Below are 23,393 nucleotides of genomic sequence, written 5' to 3' on the forward strand. Positions count from 1 at the left end.
GCCTGGAATATGTGGTGGCAAAATCACCACAGATGTTAAACATTCTCACATGGCCAGCACGTTCCTCTTGAAACATACACTAAATTAAAAAAAAAAAAAGAAAAAAAGAAAGTAATTTTTAAACATAAAGGTTATGGCATGAAGGAAGAAAAGGCTAGTCAGTCAAAAAAAAATGTTGGCACTTTCATAGTTCATGATGTCATGGAGGAAAAAATATTATGGAACAATACTATGAGTAAAGGATCAAGTGTCAGCCCAACTTCGAGTTTTCTGGATTTTGTCAGCATGTGTTATAACAGGATTGTTAACTACAATAACTATATTTCTTCGGTCAATGGTCAATTTAAAACCAAAACAAACAAATAAGAAAGGGCAACAAACACACATTGGAAAACTGTACCAGGGAAGCTCTGTTCCTGATTAGACTATCTCAAAGTGTCATCATTTTTACATGGACTAGGGCTCTTTGAATCTCCTTCCACTTTAACTTTCCATTAACTATTTACTGGGGACACAGATCACAAAAAAAAAACCAAAAAAACGAAGAGTTTGAAAACTCAAGACAGTTCTTCATTGGATCATGGAGTCCTAGAATGGTTTGGAAGGGACTTTAAGGATTACCTAGTTCCAACCCCCTCGCCATTTTCCACATCCAATAATCTCAGCTCTTGAGTCAAGTAAGGTGATTACCAGGGTGCTTCTGGAGTGTTGCTGCACATTGCCTAGTGATATTTCATTGCACCATGCAGGTAGGAAGATGCAAATACTGTTTCTACACAGAGCATGCAAGGCTTTGGATTCTCCTCTCCTGGCAAAGTAGAAGCACACAATTCCCTTTCCCTCCTCACATAATCTTTCAGATACCATGCTCCTAAATAAGCACAGAGAAGGGAAGGCAGGCTGCTCCTAGGAAAATCATTACCTTGCTTCTAGGGCAATCATTACTTTTGAGTGTGGGAGTAAAACTCCAACGGCTGGTTAGGATGCAGAGAGGTGAATCTGGTGGTAAGGCACATGAAGACAAATAAGAAAAGAGGAGAACTAAAAAAGTGGCCGACAAGCAGCATAGAAGAAATCATCCCAAACTGAGGACCTAATTCACCACTGTGCAAAGACCAAAGAAATAAGGAAGCAGAACTGAGCACCCTGTTATAAATTTCTCCTCCCAAGCATTTTGGGACAGGCCTAAACAATACAATGCTGTGTTTTGCAGAGATTTGTATGCTATTGCTAAATGAAGCACGCTGGAACTGAAAGCAAGATAACTGCTTTAGCATGACGTAACACCTCAGCTAATTAGCTCCATTAGGAACAAAGCCCAAAGGGCTGCACTGGATTCAGAAGGCAAGCAGTTCATTTAGGCCTAGCTAGGACACCTTAATACAGCACTACTCTCCTACAGACAGACACCTCCTTGATGTATCAGCTGAAGTTGTAAAAATAATCATCATTATGCTCATCATCATCACCACATGCAGAGGCACTACTTTTCACTGGAAAAGTAGTTGTGAAGTGCATGACAAAAAAAGAAAGGTGAGAACATCCAATTATACCCCAAAACACCAGTTGTTTTACCAAAGCTGGAAGAGAGCTCCCTCAATTTGATGAGCAGAACACAGATCCTACCTAAGCAGAGATTCCTACACCACTGCTTTCACAAGAGGTCATGGTGTTTATCCCAGACAAGAAAATAGTTGTTGACTGGCATTCTACCATATCTGATCATCACTACGGCCCAGCACCCTAACCTGGTGTTCACTGCAACACAGAAGTCCTTTGAAGCTATCCAGTTGTTTTAGAAAAGAAAGAAAACAACTCGCTCATGGCAGCCATCGCCCCTTCCCACCACTGTAACCAACAGTTTGACACAGGCACATCAAACAGGCATTTGACATAATGATTAAGGGGTACACAAACTAAAGAAAAAAAAACAAAAGGCATTTTAAACTAGCATTCAATAGATTCTCTAGTACCTATCTCAGCTTATGAGTTGTAAGTTACTTCTTCAGGAATCAAAATGTGTTTTGAAGAATCTCTAAGTTCATTTGAGAGAAGAAACAAAAATGAAGAAAAAGAAAAGAGAAAAAAATAATGTGGCCTTTCTAGTTTGACAGATTAAGTTCAAATCTGACATACAGACAATTACAGTATCACAATGCACATTTCAGAACCCACATGCCTTGCAAAAGGAAAATTTCTTAATAGTTACAGAAGGTTTTCCAGTAACTTGCATCAACATTGCATCCCAGTCCTTTGATCCCACTAGCCTACTACACCTCCCCTGTTTGTGTAGCAAATGATTTGGGCAATAAATGTTTTTAAATTAAAATAAATTCATATCCTCCAAATACATAAAAGGCTTAGAACATCACCATTTCACTCCTGAAAGACGGAAAGGATTAGCTGGATTTTTCAGATAAGCAATCATGTTCTACTATTTGGAATACAACAGCAGCAATAAAAAAAATATACTAAATTCATGGAAGAGATCATCTGAGGAGAAACAGGGAAAACAAAAAAGGAATACCTCAGAAGCTACAGATTGCAGAAAAATTATGAAAAATTTCAGACTGAACACTGCCCTCAAGGCAATATCCTCCCTTTTAAGATCCACCCACAGAATTAAGCTTATCCCGTAAGCACATCTCGTTTCCGGGAGAAAAACTGTCACAAAGCCATTACAATGGGCAATACCTGATATGGTGCTAGAGATGGAATATCCACAGGTAATTTTCCTGACCAAGCCACCCCACAATATTTCTAGGCACACGTGCAGCAGTCAGCAAAATCTACAGGCACTTAAACCCTGCTTCTTGTTTGCTATAAAATTTTGCAGTGTTATCTGCTTACTGTGAATGCATGTTAGGTGTATACTAAGCTTTCTGCACAAAACACTAAAAATCACACACATTCTCACTTCTACTCCACAGATAGCCCTTACTTCTCTGTTTTGTTCTCTGTCTGAAGCAGGAGCTTACACAGGAGTGACTCAAGTACTCTGTCCTTCCTTGCTGACGCACTGAACACTCTATCCTCCGCTAAGCCTTCATCTAAGCCTCTGTTGGCTGTGATGACACATGAAGACACTCTTAGAAGCTATAACAGTCCTGCTCATTGGCCACATTATGCCCATGTCAAGGTAAAAACAAAGGGCTTAGAGGTCACTGAAAGAGACGGTCAAGTTCAGCATTCATTGAGATGCTTATTTCCAGGTGTCCAAGACATTGCTCAAAACAACTGTTCTTAAGTTACTTTCTTGTTTGCAAACAATCTTCTGTCTGTGCTTTGATCTACCTTCAGCAGGAAGCTGTTCCACACACTACGTTCCATTTCAACTGCACCGATGAAATGTGCAGACTGCCCTTTGCATCCTGCACTCTTGTACATGGAAGCTTTTAGGAAGGCTAAGCATATCTAACCCCATTGTTCAAATCCCAGGATGCTGACATTTCAAATCATACTCTCCTCTATGCAACTTGTGAAAATAACAAAGATAAAAACCTCCCACCAATGCTCAGGCAGCTGCTTGCCCATATGCAATGAACCCAGCACAGGTTGCCAAGAGACTGCAATGATGAGCAGCATTTATTCCTGAATACTGTCAAATAAGCTTTCACTATGTATTAACTCTAAGCAATAAAACATGCAAGACCACATTCTTGTTTCAGTTTAGAAATCATTTTTATTGCCAATATATAAAAAGGAGATAGTTGTAACAGACAAGCTATGATGTTCTTAATTGGTGAAGAAAAAAGATAACATTAAAAAAATCGGAGAACAAGCAATTTTCAGATAGCATGTATAGAAATTCCCCCAGTAGGCTCCACTCCCTAGGGTAAAAATTAAGTGCAGATTTAGTGAAATTTAGGAGCCTTTAAAACACAGAAAAACTCAGTCTATTACAAGATACTGCTAGTGATTTTCAACCTTTCCATCTAAGAATAAGGTAATTTAGCAATTAAAACAAAAGCCACCATTAAACCTTAGATGTCAAACATTTTTCCTTATTTATATCTATCAAGATGAATAATAATTTTATACACTGTGTACTACCTAGAGAACAAAAGTTCTATTACATGTATTTCTAATACAACATTGCATACATTCTTAGGCCTTAACTGTTAATCAAATTTTTCAAAGCAAAATTCAGTGCTACCAACTATCTTTTTTTTTTTCCTGTGGATACTGCATATTATTTTTGTCATATAGCTTCGTATAAATTTCTTTCTGTTCAAGTTACATTGCATACTTCCCCAAAGAGAGAAAAACACAGAAGCGCTTTTCCATACATGACAAAATTCAGAATTTTGTCACACCAAGAATCAGAAGTTTACTATAGCTTACCACTCTGGGGAGAAGAGTTGGAGTCAGTATTTCTCAATCACCATATACTGCGGTAAAACTGATTAGTAGTGTTACCAACAACTGACAAAGCTTACAGGGTCCAAGGTCAAGTAAGACAAAGCTTGGGCTCAAACAGGAGACATAGTCTATCATTAAACCACACAGTTTGAAAAGTTTTATAATTGTTTCCATGATAAACAATTTACCAGAGGGGAAGCATTAAAAGTATATCCGGAACATGAACGGCTAAGAAGTCTACATTTCATCAAGTCCTTGTGCCATGTATATCCTTGCTGCGTTTAGATGGGTCTTTTTCTGTACCATACTCATGACTTCTGAGTCATCTGTCCCCACCTGCAAGAGGTGAAGATTCACTTTCATGGTCAGTCCCAGTGTTGTAGGAAGAATGGCGAACACGGTGCAGCACCACCCAGGCACCCGCAACTGTACATTTGTCAAACCCCAGATCATCAAACATGATACAGAATGACACCAGAAAGAAAGAAAAAAAAAAAGTGGAGATAATTTAAGTTCTTGCAATTTCCTTTTATAGGACTTCCCACTTCCCCTGAGCTCCCCTTCAAATTCCAGCTTTCAAATATTAACTAAAGCAGCATACAAACAGTCTTAAGGCAAATAAATCACAGCCATAGTAGGAAGACTTTTCAAAAAGAGCAATCAGTCCAGGGAGGTTTAATTTAGAGAGAGGAGAAAGACTTTAGACCTTGATAAGGCATGATATGATTCCATGGCATTGATCTGCAGTCATATAGCTTTATCTGTAATGCAAACAACAAGTTATTTGGAATGTTCCTAATTAGGTATAATAAGTGTACACTGGCACACTACTAAATCTATAAATAGACAGCAACCACACCATTTCACTCCTGCTCCATATTATGAAGTATGGGAGGGGAGAAGAAAGGCACTCTCCTTTTTTAAAATCTTTCCTAAAGTTGTACCATTGAAAAGAAGTAATTTTTTTTTTTTGCTTTGAAAGCTATATAATCAGGTTTTTAAATACTGACAAATCTTCCCCAGCAGACACAGGTTATCCTCAACAGTTGCATAAAAGGCATAAGAGAGAATACTTAATTTGAAATAAATCAGGAACCATATTCTATTGATCTGTAAGACATTTAGAGAGCCACAGCTCTGGGCAACCAAATGTTGCCTTGAAAATGTCCCTGCTCTGAGCATGGGGGTGAGACAGATGACCTCCCGAAGTGTCTTCCAACCCAGATTGCTATTATGATCCTGTAACAACATTCATAAATATTTTTTCTATAAAAAGTCCCTCTCTATAACCTCTCACACCTACACATAGCAATTTAAACTCTGGATCAGCTATAAATAACCATGGTGTATATTTGGAAGAAAAGGTATAATCATCTGTAAAACTCAGCAGAAGTCATATGCCTCATGCCCTGACTGTGACTTATTTTTATTTCTTTTTACTCAAATAGAAAAATCTAAGATTTCCCTGTCATTTCCAACACCTCACTGTAATACAGCCTTTCAGGGACACAATTTATCACAAGCTCAAAGGGTAATTTGAAATAGGAGCCCTTTGTAAAACTGTTGGCAGCAGATCCCTGGCTCATGAAGGGTGGGGAAGAAGTAGAATCTGTGATGTTAACTCCTTTTATCTCCTCCTCAGTGGTGCACACTGCAAACATATGAAAAAAAAGGGGGTTTGCATTTTGTGCATGGTTTGCATGCACACACACACGTGCACAGAATTAGTGGGCTCTAATTACTGGTCTCTGTGCAAGAAGTAAGATCATCTGAATCGTACATACACTCAGAACTACAGAAAAATGTAAAGTTTCAAGAAATTGGAATTACAATTATATATTCTTTTAAAAAAAAAGCTATTCACTGCAGTTGCACTTACCTGGCAACAGCAGGTAATGTGAGATAATACACAAAAGCACTGACGGGTCTTTAAGCCTACAGCTTGACATTGCCAGCACATTTAATAGTTTGCTTTTGACAAGAGCTCGTCAGAAGTTCTGTACTTACCAGAATCTTCAGTTCTTCTGATATGCTGAAGAAGCAGCAGAACAGAGTTTTGCATCGGAGGCATAGATAGAAATCTGACAACCCTCTGAAGCCTGGAGTATTTTTTAATGTCTTTTATAAAATTACAAAGTAGGGCAAGGAAAAACCCTGTCATCTAGTAGACAGGATACAAGCACAGACCCTAACTTGTGTAACCTGACTTTGAATTTTTGAAATATTATTTGCCAGTGGATCAGGGAAGGCTGGACACTACCAGCCTAAGCAGTAAAGCATCTCAGGTATAAATTTTATCTTGCCTGCACATTTTGGTCAACATTCTCTCTACAAAATGTCAATTGGTGGACTCATTACAGGTAAAAGTCTTTTCTGTGCTTGCATTGTAGAATGATGTTTATTAGCCCAACTTTCACTCATAACAAAAAAAACCCCAAGATGCAGTCAACTGAGTTACATGAAGTTTTCTTAAATTCTGATTTCCCCCTATAAAACCACTATAATGCAAACTTCTAGCTTATATGCAAAGTTTGTTTAAACAAATTCACTCAGGGGAAAGAAAATCAAGTTTAACAACATCAGATAGATGGTTCTGAAAGTTATTACTGTTTTTGTCAGTAACGAGAACCTGTGTAAATGACCAAAATATTTTTTACTACCTTAAAAGTTTGGATTGAATCAGAAACATTAGTTCTTCACCTCACACCCAAGTAACTCACTCACACTAGCTCCCCATTGCAGATCTGCATCCCCTCTGCATTCATCTCAGGCAGAATCCACAAATTATAAATGTCTTATTAATATACAACAGAAAGAATTACTGTTCACGCCATGATTACCACCATGAACATCACCATTCAACGATGGGATCCTTGACTCACAAATCCCCTTTTACACTTTGTGGTCTCTTTTTTCACTTTAATAGATCTACAAGACTGAGGTAAATCACTGTTTGTCAAGAGAGTAACCCATCTGAAGCCCCCTGACGCATCAGGCAAAAAATGACTATAGCTGAAAAGTCAGCAAACAGGGTGCATAAGTTTTCAAGTCAATAGCTCCACACTGAACCATCTGCTCCCAGGATTGATCAGTACCACTGAAGGAGGAGGCAGTGAAGGGTGAAACTATTGAAAGAAGCAACCTCACATATCTGCACCCTCTCCAAGACTCCACACCCAACAAACTTTATCGTTTCTGGCAGTTCCTCTCTTTATGGGAATTATGGGGAGAAACCTTGCAGAGGCACAGACTGAAAGGAAAAGGCATGTCACCCTTTCTCTGTTCAAATTCCTGAAGAAACCATGACAGCAGCAGGCAGGAAAGGAGGGAGAGAACACAAAGCAAGATGTCTCTATGGGAGCGTTAAAACAAACATAGAAGTATGTGCCCGTCCTCATAGTCAACAGAGAGCATGCACAGGGAGGGAAGAAGTCTCTGCCTGATGGGCAGCTGGGACTGCTGGTTAGCCATGCTGATCCTTTCCAACATCCTGACCTGAACCAAAGCAAGCCACACTTCCCACCAGCAGAGAAGACACTGATCTCCTTCTCACTCCAGAGTATCACAGCAGCAATAAGGACTACCAGCTGTCAAACTGAAGCCATTCAAACTCAATTGCTAAATTTAAGCAACCACACAACAGGACATAACTGACCAGAGCAGCATGACAGTCCTTTAGATCCACTTAAATCTCTGCAGGCATGAAAAACCTCAGCAGATCTTCCCAGCATGGAACTATGCCAGAAGTGCAAAATGACACTGAGGGCACAGCCGGTTCTCCTCAGCAAGCCGGTCTAGAAAGACCCTGGCAAGCGCTGGACACACATCCTCCCAGCGGCTGCCCACAGAGGGACTCCTGTTGCTTCCCACCCAGCAAACATATAGGGAAACTTGCCACCCACAAGCTACTACTTGGTTTAAAAATCCTATTCAGGTTGCTAAGTGACAACAAAGTAGTGTGATCTCACACAATTTCCAAACCCCAAGCGCTTAAAGGCAAGGAAATGAATTGTCTAGATCATCATAAATCTCCTGCTGCCCATCTAATAAACAAATAAATTCTCATCAAGTGTAAAAGCTTGCTGAATTCATTACAATAATGCTAACTCTCCCAAGAGTACAGCTCAGGTTTTTGTTAATGTGCTTTCAGTATCCAAGTGGTGAAATATTCCTAAACAGAAATATTATTCAAATGAAAAACTTAGCTGGAAAAATAAATTATTTGCTCTTTCTTCATAATTGTGCAGTATATCAGGATAATTCCTACATGGTAAAAGTTTTCTAAGTCAACCATGTTCTGACTTCACGTATGAAATTTTTATGGCCCACATCCAATGAGCATTTAAGCACTGGCCTAATTTTAAGAAGTAATTAATCACATAAAAGTGTACAGGATGACTGAAGTGTTTCAGTATGTGCTTAAATGTTGCACTGGAATAAATCTCTTCATTAATTTTAAATAGCATCTAAGGTAGTGGTCTTGATTTTAGCGTATCAGTGAAACAATATTTATTTTGGGTCTACATTAAGCTTGTTTGCTGTGATAAATGCATTGTTTACATTAAGAAAGAATGAGGTTTGTTTTTATTAGGGTATAGGGGGTGTAATTTATGGATGCTCCCAAGCCAGGCTTTTTTTTTTTTTTTTGCCATTGCTAGCAAATTGAGAGTCATGGCTTGAACTTACGATAATAGAGGTATGACTAAAACAGTGTTATTTGGTAGCCTGTTCTTAGGTTTTTAAAAGATCTTGAAAAATGCAACTGATTTTTTTGAGGCTGGGGGGGGAAAGAATAAAACAGTAATGTAAGAAGGTGGCAAATACAAAGGTGAAAGAAAGAGTTCTCTCTCCTAATAAAAGACAAAGTCCAGATACTAAAGTATCAAACTGAAAAAAAAAGAATAAAAACAAAGCTAGCCTTCTGTCAATAACTTTATAACATCACTTCCCCCTATTTTACAAATAATTAAAAAGTAAAAAAAAAAAACCAACTCAAAAACTTGATGGCCAACCAGAACAAAATACTGATCTTGGGGTTCCCTTGCAAGTAAGTGAACTACTCTCACAAGACATCAAACTACGTCTTAATTATCCCTATCAGAGGAAAACAACCAAAACAGCATGACTACAGAGCATTCTTTTATACCCAAAACTCCATATTCTGAGCTTAAATGAACCCACACATTACCTTCTTTCTGTGCTAAGATTTTGAGGTCTCCAAACTATGTATGTTCTTCTACAGATAGATCCCTTACCAGAAGCATGGTTTGTCAGAGTTCAAACAAAATGAGAAGCACATTGTTTTTAAAAAATATATATATATTTAGCCTTTTGGAGTGTTCTAGAGCAAAAAGATTAGTCTAAACTGCCTTTTATTGTCTTAGCTAGTCAAGAGAATTTCAATACTTCCCTCCAGATAAAGGCTTTGTAATAGCCAGAGACTATTCTTTTAATCACTACTTCAATTACAAAACCACTGTAATTCTAGGTATTCTGCTTTAGATATCCAAACTAATTTGGCTAATCCAGCTAGTCATCCAGCAGTCATCCAGCAGTCATACAACAGTCTTGCATCCTGCGTTCTGACCTAACTGTTGGAAACAATTCAAAATGTTTGTAAATTATCTATATAGCCTTAGATGGATAAAGACCCAGCTATAGAATAGCCCTTTCTTGAGCTCTGGCACGGCTGTTATGTGTCTCTGGGACTGTGCACATGAAGTTCACAAGATGAGGCATCTCAGAAAGGGATTCCCAGTTGTCATTTATTCTTGAATTAGTCTCTTCTTGTGCTTCTTAAAAAATAGGAATTCTCTCTAAAGTACACAATAAATTCAATGTGTTTCACCTGATCTTTTTGGCAGGAAAGCATTCCCCAGCTCCTTGGAACAAAACACAAGACAATCAAAACCTTATATTAAAGATGAAAGTGTGATTATCTTGTCTTTTTTTCGCATTCACAGCTTGCCAGCTGGCTGGGAAAAAGAAAAAAAAAAAAGTGTAATTCATGTTATCTTACAGTACAAAATAGCATTAATATGTGAAAGATTCCAGAAAGGAAAAAAAATAACCCAAAAGCAACATTCTTTGAAGACCTGCTTGCAAATACCTACTGAAAAATGTTACAAGCTCCTCCTTTCTGGTACTTAGCTAGCAATTTAAGCTTTGCCAATACACGCATCACTAAAATGCCTTAGGAGATTTCATTTCAGTTTTATACAAACATGTGTCAGAATTTGGAGTAGTAATGACCACTGTGCCTTAAACAGTGTAACTCTTTCCATTCTAACCCTGCTTACTTCTACGTAGTGTATTCAGACATTTTTAACTTCCCCGAACTATCAGGTCTTCAGCTGAAATTTTCCATTAATATACTCTTTTTTGAAAGCTTATATAGAGACACAGCAATTATAAGAACCAACAAATATTGCACACCATTACATGCTAGTTTTACTTGTTTGCTTTGTCCAAAGATACTCTAGAACTCAATACTATATATATATATATATATGTATATGAAAACTTAAATATATTGCCCTGTGCATAAGTATGTATGTCTGCATGTATCAGGAATATATATTAATGAACTGATTCTGAATATTTCACTTTAAAAACAGGTTAAAGTCCCCAGGATGTGGGGAGGGAAACAAATTTGCCAGATTTGACAACAGTTGGGGGGAAAAAAGTTGGTCAAATATTTTACTAAGGATGGATATACTTCAAGTAATTTATCTGCAGAATGGAAATGATGGAAAATATGAATAATGAAGACAGATATCCGGCAGCACCCTTCAGTCTCTTCTGTGAATACTACTAGGTGTCAAGAACTTGAGGTTTATTGCCTTGGACTTAGTCACTTCAGTTCTGCCCCACGCTGAGCAAACACGAAGTTTAGTGACACCATACATATCACTGCAGTTTCAGAATAAATTACAAATTACAATGTATTTTGAAGATTCACACAATTCTAATTCATATAAAGGATCCCCACTAGGGTAAATTTTGCTACCGTGGCATTTTCCTGAGAACTTCTGGTGCATAAAAAAAAACATCAAGTTTCCTTAAGCAGAAAGGAATCAACCACTATTTATTTGAGTAGATTGGAAACCATCAAAACTAGGCAAAGCAGATTACATTGCAGAGAATGATGCTCATGCAGTATAACGCTGGTATCACTCACAGCACTTCACAATTAGGTGAATTAACAAGCTATGGTAATCTGAGAGAAATGTATACAAGAAACAAACAGGAAGTGACTACTGGGACTTGGCACTGTCAAATGTCACCATATGGAAAAGGTTACAAACTTTTTGAAGGCTCAGTTCCTAAATGGCTGGTGTTATCCGCTAAGGCCAATAAAATCACAGCGGGGAATTTAATTAATTTACTTTTATTACTCCATAATGATCTAGGATCTCTCAAAAATATACTAAGGTCTCAGATAAAAAAATTCTAGTAACAACTATTGCCATTTAATGAAACACCACCATTTAACCTCCACTAATTGTAACACACTCACGTTTCTGAACATCTCCCATGTTGCGGCAATTTCATTACTAATAAAAACCACTGAGGGTGAAAGAGAGGAAGAAAGCATTCTCCCACATACCTTACAAGTATATTTATCTTGCTCAATACAACACATTTTCTTGCATTTCCTGATCTATATTTTCTGCTCCAGAATGCCTGCTTCATACAAAAATAGACACAGGCCAGATACCCAATGTAGGTTTGAGAGCACAACACATATCCAGCAGAGCTTTTGCATTAACTGGACATGGACCCGTTAAAGTAGGAAGCCAGGTCAGTGATAAAAGTGCTATTCTTCAAATTCATTTTTTAGCAGAGTACTCAAGACGAGCAGGAACTGTAACTGTGCTCATTTGATAACTGTGCTTCCAAGTATCCAGGGACTACTTCATTTACTAATCTCGTGCCCATCCTCTAGGTGAGTAGAATTTAAAGAGTAAAAATGTCAGCTCTAATTTGAACCTTCCCTTTTCAACACGTTCCAGCTATAAAGAACTGAAGCAAGGCCATCTTTCTAAGGAATGTACTTTGCATTAGTGACTAACTTTAAGGAAACTAGAAGCCAGCTGATGACAGGCAGTTTTCAGGCTGTAGCCCCAAGAACTGAAGTCATCTGTTTAAGGAAGGCACTGACGCTGCCTGTCTTAACCAGCATCTTTAAAAGTGAAGAAGCCAAGTTTAACACAGACGCACAGAGAACTTTCCATGACTTCAATCTCCAATATAACCCTTTTAGTACATTATCATCATATATACTGCTTCGAAACTGTCTGACTGCAGTTTTCCAAAGTTCTCACAAAACCAAAATATATATTCATAAATTGTTTTTAACCAACACACTTTTTATGTACTAAATATTCAGGTCTCCTGGGGGAAGGGGGGGGGGGGGAATGGTAAGTAGACGCGACAAAACTAAAAATTGTTTCAACACTCTATTAGAGATTTTGGCTCAAAAGGGCTCAAACTTCACAGGGTACCTGCCACCTATTTATTCCCTTGCATTTCCTTCAGGGAACACATACAAACTCCACAGATGTAACTTCCAGGATGAGGTTTAAAGACCCTAGCTTTAACCTCATGAAAGTGCTAATCAGTTTTGGTCCTAACTCCCCTAAAGATATCTACTGCTGCAGTGTCATTCTATAACCAAGTTTGGGCTTGAGCAAACAGTTCCTAATGACAAACAAAATGTTGGCCCAAAGAATAGATTAATCCTTTGCACCACAACTTGTTCTCTCCCTTTGAGCATTAGAGGTGTTAGAAATCTTTAGGCTTATGTTTGTGCTGCTAAAGCAGATTTGCTCTCATACATATATTTGCTCAATCTTATTATACACATGTTAAAAAAATCCACTCCTGAGTGATTCTATCTGCAAAATATCACCATATGGTAGCTTTCACAAATGATGAACTGTACCAAAACATCTAAAAATAACATCTTCCTTAAGTAAAATAAAAACAACTACCAGCAGAGACTTTTGGGTATAGTTCTAAGCTAAGGAATCAACACCATGTTGCTGAAATGCCTCAAGTAAATAAGCAACCCCTGGAGAAAAATAGCACAGTCTTAAATGGCCCAGAAGCACCAATGATAAATATAATATACATGTTTTGTATTTTTTCAAAAGTCTATTCTTAGATGTAAGACAAACACAATCCATTTAATTAACACCTTAGCTTACAAACAGATCCACCAAGTCAGTGAAGCTTAACAAATTTAATTTGAATGAAAGGGACTAGCTGGGTAAAAAAGCAGCTCCCTGATGTTCTTTGCTCTAGTAGTTTCATGTAACCACTGATCACCAACTACTACAACAAACATACAACACCCTTAAACTAAACGGGAGTTGTCTGTCTAAAAATAGCTACTTTTAAATAATGCATTGTGAGTTATAAAATAAAGTGCTACTGAATTATTTAACATGGGTTTCATCTTTAACAATGATATATCACTTTTAATTAAATGGAAAGAAAGATATTTATATTTGGAGTTACACTGTAAATTGCAACCAGTAAAACAACACTTTATGACTCCAATTATGTCAGCAGACAGTTTTTCCTATATATATCTGATTCACAGAAATAGAACTGAGAAGCAAACTAAGATAAGCAAAAGCATCACTTTGTAGAGGTGTCTTAGATCTTCAGGGGATCCCAGCACTGCATTCATTCACAGCCGTCAGATACAGAATATCCCACCAATCTGCAACAGTTGGCAAGAATTGGCTGGGATCTCGAACTCACAAACCTGAGGCAACAATAATAATCTGTATGTTCTCCCTATGCAAGTATCAACCTCTCTGAGAGCAAACCTTCCAATGCACTTAACACCACTACAGCTAACATAGGCATTGTGTTCTGTCACTTTCAAACCGCCACACAGAAGCATGTTAAAGCTGCAAGTTTCTATAGGACCATGTTTGCAACACAATCCAACAGTTGTACATTGTCTACTGCAGTAACATTTCAGGCAGGCCTAAAATCTGCAAAAGCAAAATTAACATTCAGCAATAATGTGGAATGACACAAAAGGTTTAGGAGGCTTCAGGGAAAAACTGCTTTCCACCTCACATTATGGAATAATGCTACTGTTTAACTACCAAGCTTTCTGTTTAAAAGTGGCTGCCTTTTGTACCTGGTGTGAAGCAAAAACTCAAGGGAAGAACAGCACCAATCTGACAGGACTCCACAAACTAATGGGTCCTCTGTAAAGGACACAATGCCACATGAGCTATTGTGTAGAAATTAAACTGTAAGTTTGATCTGTCTGGGCCTGTATCGAGTTGCTCTGCCCCTCAAACAATACACTTCCAGCCAAAAAACTGATCTTGATGTGACTGCATCCATAAGCTTTCCCCAATGGGGTTTTGCGCAGACCCTATCACTGACTGCGGACCACGCTTTCTAGAAAGTTACAGGATCCTTCTACAGAGAAAGTAAGTCAGGTCTCATTATTTTTATGCGTTCAAATGCGTGCTTGTTGATTTCACAGTGGAGGAAAAAAGTGATATAAATATACCATCCACGAAAAAAAAATTAATTCCACTGGGAATTAACTTCGGCAGTCCGAGACAGCCAAAAAACTGCATTAAGCTGAAATTTTGACAGCTGCTTTACGTATCCAGTCCCACGAGCGAGGATGTACAGAAGTTTACTCCTCTTTCCGCGAGGTACCTTTCAAACTGGAAACCGCGTTTCCCTCCCTCGCGGCACTCCCGCTCCCGAACGGGAGCCCGGCATGCCCCCGCGGGCTCAGTGCTTGCTGCTCTGGCGGGGCGGACGGCGGCGGCCCTTGGCATCAGGGATGAACAAGAAAGGGTGGGTGCGGGCATGAAAAGTTGGTGAGGAAGGGCTCGCTAAGCCAGCCCACCCGCGCCGAGGGGCAGCAGGGCGGGATCCCCGCGGCAGCAGTGCCCGCCGCCAAGGAAGAGGAGCCGGAGGGAAGGAGGGAGGCAGCCCGCCGCTTCCCCCACACCCAGGACGCCCGGCAGGGCAGGGCGGCTGCCGGTCGCCGGGGCAGGCGGCTTCCCCTCCGGCCCCGCGGAGCCCCGCCGCCCCGGGGGGCTCTTCCTGCCAGCCGGGGACAGATGTGGACGCAACAGCTGGATGGGGAGGAGGGGAGAGGGAAGGAAGGAAGAGGCACGGCTGCCTCACCCCCCCGTCGCCGCTCCCGGGGATGCGGGCGGGATGCAGCGGCCGCCCCCGGCTCCGGGCTAGCCCCGCTCTGAAATAGGGATGGAGAAACCGGCCCCGAAGGCGGCTGGGCTGGGCGACTCCTGCCCCCCTTACCTTGCTGCGGATCTGGCCCGAGGTGGACACTTTCCGGATGAGTTTCTGGGGGCCCTCGTGCTCCCCTTCGCTGTCCGACGAATCGTCCGCCGGCCCCGCCGCCGCCGCCGGGGGTTGAGGCTGGGGCTGCTGCGGGATCCCGGCGCCGCTCGTCCCCGACTCGGCCCCGGCCATCTTCCCGGACTCCTACAGAGAGAGAGCACACGAGCCCGGCTCAGCCAGGGCAGCCGCTGCCGCTCCCCTCCCCGGGGAGGAGGAGGAGGAGGAGGAGGCGCGGGAGGGTGGGGAAAGAGGCGGTGCGGGGGGGCGGGGACGGAGGCGGTGGCGGCGGCTGCCGGGGCGCGCCGGGCTCTGGTGGAGCGGAGCGGGGCGGCCCGCCTGGCCGCCATCTTCCGCCGCCCCCGCCCGCGGGGAAGAGCCGCGGGCCACGCCGGGCGCCTCTGCCCGCTCGCAGGCACTGGGGCGCCGCCACCCCCCGGCGGGCGGGGCCGGGGCGGATAGACCCAGCCCCTGCGCCCCTGCCTATGGGGAGCCGCCCGGGCGGCCGCCAGCTCCAGGGGGCGCCGGGTGCCGGTGCCGGCCGAGCCGCCTCGGGGGACGGGGAGCCCGCCCCGCAGGTGAGCGCCGGGGTGAGTCCCGGGAGCGAAGCAGGGAGCGGGGAGGGTGCCCGGCGCCCCCGCACCTGCCCGGACTTCCCCGGATGTGCTGGCGTGGCCGGGAGGTGGGACGCCGCACTGGACCGAGCACCTCCCGCCGGGCACCGCCGTGCGCCTTGTGGCACCGGGGGACCCTCGGTGTGGGGCGAGAGCCGAGCTCTGAACGCGAGGGCAGGGAAATCGGCCGGCTGCGGGCGCGGGTAGCGTGCCCAGCCGCTGCCCCGTCCCGGCTGAGGGCTGTGCTGCTCTCCCCTGGGAGCGCAGCATATCTGTTCGGGACCGGACGGACGGCATGTAATGCGATGGATTCCTTATCTGGCCTCCAGCCAGCCGACCCCGTGGTATCTATCCGTCAGCGTCAAAGCGTTGAACAGTTTTAGCAAACGCATCCATTGCTTTCCAGTTGTTTTCTCCTAATAGCTTAATTTTTTTATTATTATTCTATTAATTTTTGTATTTGTAAAAGAGCAGCCTTTACTTTTGGAGAAAGAAAGGGTCAGTTTTCCCTTTTAAACTCAGATCTGGCAGCTCGCACAATCTCAAAATGTCACATGTTCTGAATTGTTGGACCTCGAAAATTATTGTGGCTTGTATGTAGTCAGTGTTCAAAATAAGCATTTAAATCACAGCAATACTAAACAAAACACACAACTTCTAGCTGCATGGGCTGGATTAAACATAAGAAAGCAATCAATACTTGTGGCTTATATATTCCCACAATTCTATTTATATTTCTGGAAAGGGAACTGACATATCTTAATATAATGCTGGGGAGTACCTAAATACAAAGCTGTTAATGAGAAACAAACCCACAGTGTACTATCTATTGTATGCTGCAGACACCTTGCCATGGTCTTAATTTCATATAGTCCAGAGTATCCAGTTTCTTTTATTGGGACTTTTATTCAGAGTAGGGGAAAGTACATATTTCCATGAAGCCTTGCAGGTCTTGTGACTTAGTTCTGTGTTACTGCACCAGGTACTTCAAATGTGATTCTACTACCCTTCTCCACATAGGATCACTTCTACTGGATTAAAGTTAAAAAATTATCAAAAGTAACATTAAAAAAGTCAAAGTACTTATTAAGTTATATTTTAAAGGAATTTTTGATGAAATCACCTACATTTCCTATTAGAATAATAATAAGGCCTAAATCCGACCATTAATGCCACATCTCAAAATATGCGAACTTCTCATATAGCTCCTTTTCCTTACAGGCTAATTGTGAAACTAAGGGATAATTCTGTGTTGTCTCACTCTTCACCCGAGAGGGTGAAAATGCCTTTTTCAAAAGCATTGATCAAACTTGAGCAAGTGCAAGAATGTGTTGCTCTCGGTGAATTAATTTAGGGCACAGCTAAGAAGATAGTTAAGAGCAATGTCTATGGACACTTTGTCTTTCCACCCTCCTTTCTTTCTCTTCCCCATCTTAATTTCAGGAATAGCAAATTATGCCAGAACATGTCTCACTGCAATTCCTTGATTCTTTTGAAGGTAAATGACAATTGGATATCACAAGAGGACAATGAAACATAGTTTGCTAATTAATGCTAACATGTATTGCATGTAATAGTAACTGTGATTTGAGGAACTCTTGGTCCTAACAAAACACCAGCAAGACTGGCTAACTCTGTTTAATTCAACTCAGTTACACAGTGCTGGCTGAGCAACACTAGTTACTGTTAGATAATAAATACAATTCTTCAACTTCTGTTCCCTTTCAGAGCTTAATTATCAGCACTAGCTGCTGCACACTTCCTGCGCCATGCAGAGGGTGGGCCATTCATCCTCACGTGGGCTACCCTGTTATGATCTTCCTCGGTCCTGACTGTCCAAACAAAAAGTGGGGCTACCAGGAAAGAATGCACCTGCCTTTCACTTACAAGCAAGTCTCTTTCATCATATCTTGATAAACTTCAGAGTGCTATGAAAAAAAAAAAAGTACTAGTGATGTTCTCTCAGGTTACTTAAGGTGACGATTTTAGTACTAATAATCTAAATCTACAAATAATAGGAAATGTCCCGGAAGTGCTGTTCAAGCAAATATAGTTTCTGACAAGAATATCGTGGCTTCTGTAAAATTACAGGCTCTAAAATTTTTAGTCATCTAATGTTTACAGAGTTTTTCAAAATGGAGAAACCAAGTAAGTGTTAAGCATTGTTGAAAGTACAGGAGTTACTCCTTTATGTTAGCATAGAAAGTTTTTTCTATGTTGTCCATGCACAACATTTTAAAGATCTCACCATTTCCACTTGTTCTTCTTGTCAAAGTATTAATTGATAATCAGGGTCCAGTTCCAGCTTTTATCCAGGTAAAGCTGCCTAAGGTAGCCATGAAAGTTCACCTCAATAAGGACTTGCAACTTGACTTCCATCCCTTCATCTCACAGTTGAACTTCTCCCAGGTGATCAATGTCAGACTCAATATAACAAATACTGAATAGCACATTTCAGCTCAGTGAACATATCTACGAATACTGTAGTACAAATGGTACCACTAGACTTCTGCAAGTCAGGCTCTCGAACAATGTGGGACTGTATGCAGCCGTTAAAAACACATGCAATATCTGCACGCACTGTGTCTTTCATTTAACATACTCAGTTTCACACTTCTTAGTAATGACCTAAATTTCCTAACTAAAGCAAGGGAAGGCTGGTGAAAAGCATAAAAAAGGCTGGCATTTAAAGGAAGATGCTCAACAGATACTACTGATAAAAAACAGCTCTGCTGACATCATTCGTGCTATGGCAATTAATATCAGCTGATGAGCTTCTCTTTCTTGTGATATTGGATACATTTTATATACACTGTGAAAACATTTTAACCACATTGAGTCCCAGTAATAGAATATGTGTTGATAAAATGCATGTGCAATGTAGAAAAAAAAATCAAATACGCATGCACTCTATCTGCACTGGAGATTACAGTTTATAATACAGATTACTGCATTATTTGATTTCAGCTCTAAGATTGATTCCCTTCATAACAAGCATATTTACCTCTTTTTCTCTAGGTCACTTTGGTATCTGTAAACTGAACGGTAGTACTTTTTTATCCTTCACCTCAAAAAGTTGTTCTGAGGGGATTTGGATCAGTAGTGGTATATGTGTCAGGTTAACAATGTTTAACCATGTTTGCCATGTTTAAAAGATTTTACTGAATCTTTCCTAATTTTGGTGGTTAGTGATAAATAGAGTTTTAAACTGGGCTCCCCACTCTGAACAAGTTCATTTCACATCTCCCTGTCTGAACTCCCTCTGCAGATCAAGTTAGTGATATTATTATTTTTTGGTTTCCTTACTTACCAAAGAGGAAGCTAAAATATAGCAAATGTATCCATACCACTGTTAAAGGTACTATAACTACATCACTTTTGGTTGGTTTGGGATTAGCCAAGGCAATCCTGTAACCTGTTTGCTAAACCATGCTTCAGAATGAAAAGGCCCAAACAAGTGGTGGTCATAAAAATAAAAAAATGCTTTGCAAATATATTAGGACTTTACACATTTCAACAGGAAGGTAAAGCCAAGACTCAGGTGTTGTGTATAATATCATTGTTGGGTCTAGAGCTTTGTAAGATATGTATTATGCACATTTTTAGTACACCACCATCGATTTTCTCTTGGAAGAATGCAGGATGAGCCTTACATTTTATATCACATTTACTTAGCTCCATCATGGGGGGTCTAATGCAACTCTTAGTGGATTCAGGAAGAGGTTTTCCATTAAAAAGTGAGTTGTAAGTTAAAGAAAGAGTTTTATAGAAATTTGAATTAGTACACAGACAAGTCCAACCCTGATAGGCAAAGGAGTTGTGGCTGCATTTGATGTCCATCACTTATTTCTCAGAAAAACTATAAGAGCAACTCCCAATAATCTGATGATTTGCATAGATAATTAATTTTCACAGATTCAAAACCTGCAATAAATAGTTTCCCCTAGCCTGCTGCTCTTTTTTCTGTGTTTTGAGAGCAGTGGCGATGTCTGTGTACTATTTTTTCCCCTTCATCGTGCAGATCTTCACCTAAATCTCCCTTTGCCCCCATTATCATAAAAAGCCTGCTTATGAGCAGATGCAAAGAACAATGTGGCTTTTGCCACAAAGACTATGTATTTTACCAGCAGGTTACCAGGCAAATGATTGAGTGGATCAGCTGAAATTAGAGTCTTGTAAAGGAAATCAGTGCAGTGGTTAACCTTAAAACTGCATTCGTGGGTGTACTCTTTAATGAATGCAGCAATGAAATTATAAACATGACCCAAATCCTAGTCCTTAATGGGGGAGGGGGAAATGGAGAGGAAAAAAAAAATGTGCTCCTTGTTTATCTAAGCCCTGATCACAGAAGGAAAAGGGCTTGGATGTTTCAGCCAGGACTCTGCATTTCCAAGCAGAGAGGGGCTGCAATCCATCTGCCTCCCGAGTTTCAGCTGAGTTTTGGATGACGGCAGCAATTTAAATGTCACTTCTTAATAGCATAAGGTGTTCGCGGGAATCGGCTTCGCTGCCTTCCTCCCACGACGTCTTCATCTCTCCAGGCAAAAATCTTGGGTTTCTCTTGCCCGATCCTTTCGATGTCAACTCCATGTTACTGGAACACACATACAGCTGTTTTCCCTATCACAGCTGCATCTCTGGCAACAGTTTTGGAGCTTGAGGACTGCAGAGGGCAGTGAAGGGGGATGTTCAGCTTCATAACAAAAATGAGGATAGTACAAATGTATTTGGGAGGGCTACAAATCATAACAAGAAAGGGAGTGAACTTAATTCACTGTTGGTATCTCCAGGGCTTGGCTACTGTTTTCCTGAGAGTGCACACAGTGATCCAGACAAAGTGTGGCTCTCTCCCGTCTGCTCTTCAGAAGTGGGTTTACAAGTAAAACCAGGGGGCCTGGACCAACACAACGAGTTAGCAAAACGTAGCAAAGCTATCTGAAGGGGAGTCTGGCAGTGGCATGGGTCCAAGCTTCATGTTGCCTCACCAAGTTCAGGGCCAGAGACAGCCTAGCCTTGACCTCTCAGATAGCCTGAAATCTCCCGAGCAGCTACCCAAAGCCTATTTTTAGCCTTCCCTGCCTGATGTGTGTGTGTGTGTGTATGTGTTTGCACAATGGAGAAAAGTCCAAGACCAGGACCAGACTGCCTTGAAAAGGGAAATCTGATTTTATCGCCTGCTGAGGATGCCGATGACATGATTTCCTTTGGTTGGAAGGAGGGTCTTGGAGTTGCTTAAACAAACCACAAAGCCACCGCACCGCAGCTTTCCTCACGAGTAGTTTGGGCACTCCCCTCCCTTCGTCGTAGCCCAAAGGCACACACTTTACCCATACCCCACAAAGCAGGGTGGCAGTAGGGCCCCACAAAGCAGTGTGGCAGTAGGGTAAGCCCAGCCCCAGCCCACTTGCCGACGCGGTGGAAGCGATTTCCAGTCTGGCTACAGAAGAAGGGGGGGAAAGTGTCATTCTGGAAACTGCCTCTCAACGCTGCTTGGACACGTTGCTTTTGCTATGCTAAGAGAAAGCGTTTAATGGTATCAACATCCAACCCACCGCCCCCCCCGGCAAACTTGGAGGAAAGGCTCTCGATGCTAATCCCAGGCTTTCCACTCGGGCAGTGAAACTCAGAACGGGCAATGAACTCCCCGTCTCCCAGAGGGACGAGCCCGCCAGCAAATGGCCGGACACGGCGGGGGCGAAGGGCTCCCACCCCTCCGCTCCCCGCGGGAGGGGACGAGCGCCGGCGGCCGGGCTCTGGCGTGGAGCGGGGTCGGAACAAGGGAATGGGGGGCTGGAGGGCACAGATAAGGATGACAGCCCGACCCCCCGGCTGAACAATACAGGCAGGAAAAAGGGTAGGAAATGCCTGTGTAACGGCAAGGCACGCATGTACTTACCAGCTCCTCCCAAGCGGGGCTGCGGGCGCTATAGGAAGGGTACCCATGCTCCTCCATCACCCCGCAGCAGGTCCCCAACCTCTGCGGGGAGATCGCCGACGGGCAGCGGAGCCGGGTCCGCCGGGCTGCGCCTCCTTCGCGCCGCTGCCACTGCTGTGGCTGGCAGCGCTTCCCCGGCGCCGCTCGTCCTCCCCCCACCCCGGCCCCGCTCCTCCCTTTTCTCCCCCTGCCCCGCAGAGGCCCCCTCCTCCCTCCCCGCCCGGCTCCTCTCCCTCCCACGGCCACCGGGCTCAGCCCCGGCTCCCGGGGGAGCCGGCCTGCAGCTGCCGCGCCGCTCCCATCACCGCCGCCGCCGTGTCCGGCGGTGCTCGGAGCGGAGCCTGTCCCGCCGCGCCGCCCCGGGGGCTCCGCGGCAGCCCCTCCCGCCCGGAGAAGCCCAGTGGATTACGGGCAAATCGCCTTGAGCGTAAGCTGGTTTACGGTCGCTACGGCTGTCGGCGTCGCGGCGGGACCGGGGAGCGAGGATGCGCTCCGCTGCGCGGGGGGAAGCCCCTCGGTGCTCCGGGAGCCGCTCGTGCCCCGCCGGGGATACGCCGCCTCCCCTGTGCCCGGCCCCGGCTCCTTTGGGGGGTGTTGGCTTGGTGCGGGGGCAGAGAGCGGGGTCTGCGGCCCGGCTGGGTGTCGTGGACCGCCCTGGAGGGAGCGCACAGCTCTGCCCCCCGCATCACCCTGCTCCCCTCATCACCCTGCCCCGAGCGAGCCCTCGGTGAAGGCGTCAGGGTTAAGGCACTAGTGCTGGGGCAGCCCTCTGCCCGCCCCTGTGAAGGCTCTGAGAGCGCGGTACTGCGCATTTAACACCCTTTGGATGTTAAATTGAGTGTTAAATCGCACCTCGTTCCCCCACAGAGGCGCCAGGTAGTCCCACGGGTGCGTTAAGACAAGCTCTTAGGAGCTGGGACACGGCATAGCTACTGTGGAACAGACAGCACGGTTGTGTAAGCCATATCTGACACAGAGTGATTCTGATTTCCATGGCCACCACGCCTACCTTAAGGAGTAGCAGGATTTCTCTGCCCTCCATCACACCTTTTATTATTACACAGTGTGCATACTTCAGCCTTCTCAGTGTACTAGCTACCAGCATCCCCTTGAACGCCAAGCGT

The 23,393-nt window shown here is 42.9% G+C and overlaps 1 protein-coding gene across 3 annotated transcripts in view; it reads right to left on the minus strand.

Moving 5' to 3' along the window:
* DGKH (diacylglycerol kinase eta) overlaps window positions 1–22,350 on the minus strand; it is a 167,092-nt gene extending 144,742 nt beyond the window's left edge. For 2 of the 3 annotated variants that reach the window (XM_027649738.1, XM_027649729.1), the window contains exons 1-2: window positions 22,231–22,350; window positions 15,682–15,867 (exon numbers count right to left, since the gene is read on the minus strand). In XM_027649738.1, coding sequence (XP_027505539.1) covers window positions 15,682–15,867; window positions 22,231–22,287 — 243 coding nt within the window. In that variant the 5' untranslated portion in view covers window positions 22,288–22,350. Of the gene's footprint in view, window positions 1–15,681; window positions 15,868–16,363; window positions 16,628–22,230 lie in introns of those variants that run through there. The other variant, XM_027649747.1, reaches the window with a different exon arrangement.
* Between the last annotated feature and the right edge of the window lie 1,043 nt (window positions 22,351–23,393).

This window comes from Corapipo altera, unplaced genomic scaffold (assembly GCF_003945725.1).
Source record: "Corapipo altera isolate COAL_440 unplaced genomic scaffold, ASM394572v1 0, whole genome shotgun sequence".
Classification (NCBI taxonomy): Eukaryota; Metazoa; Chordata; class Aves; order Passeriformes; family Pipridae; genus Corapipo; species Corapipo altera.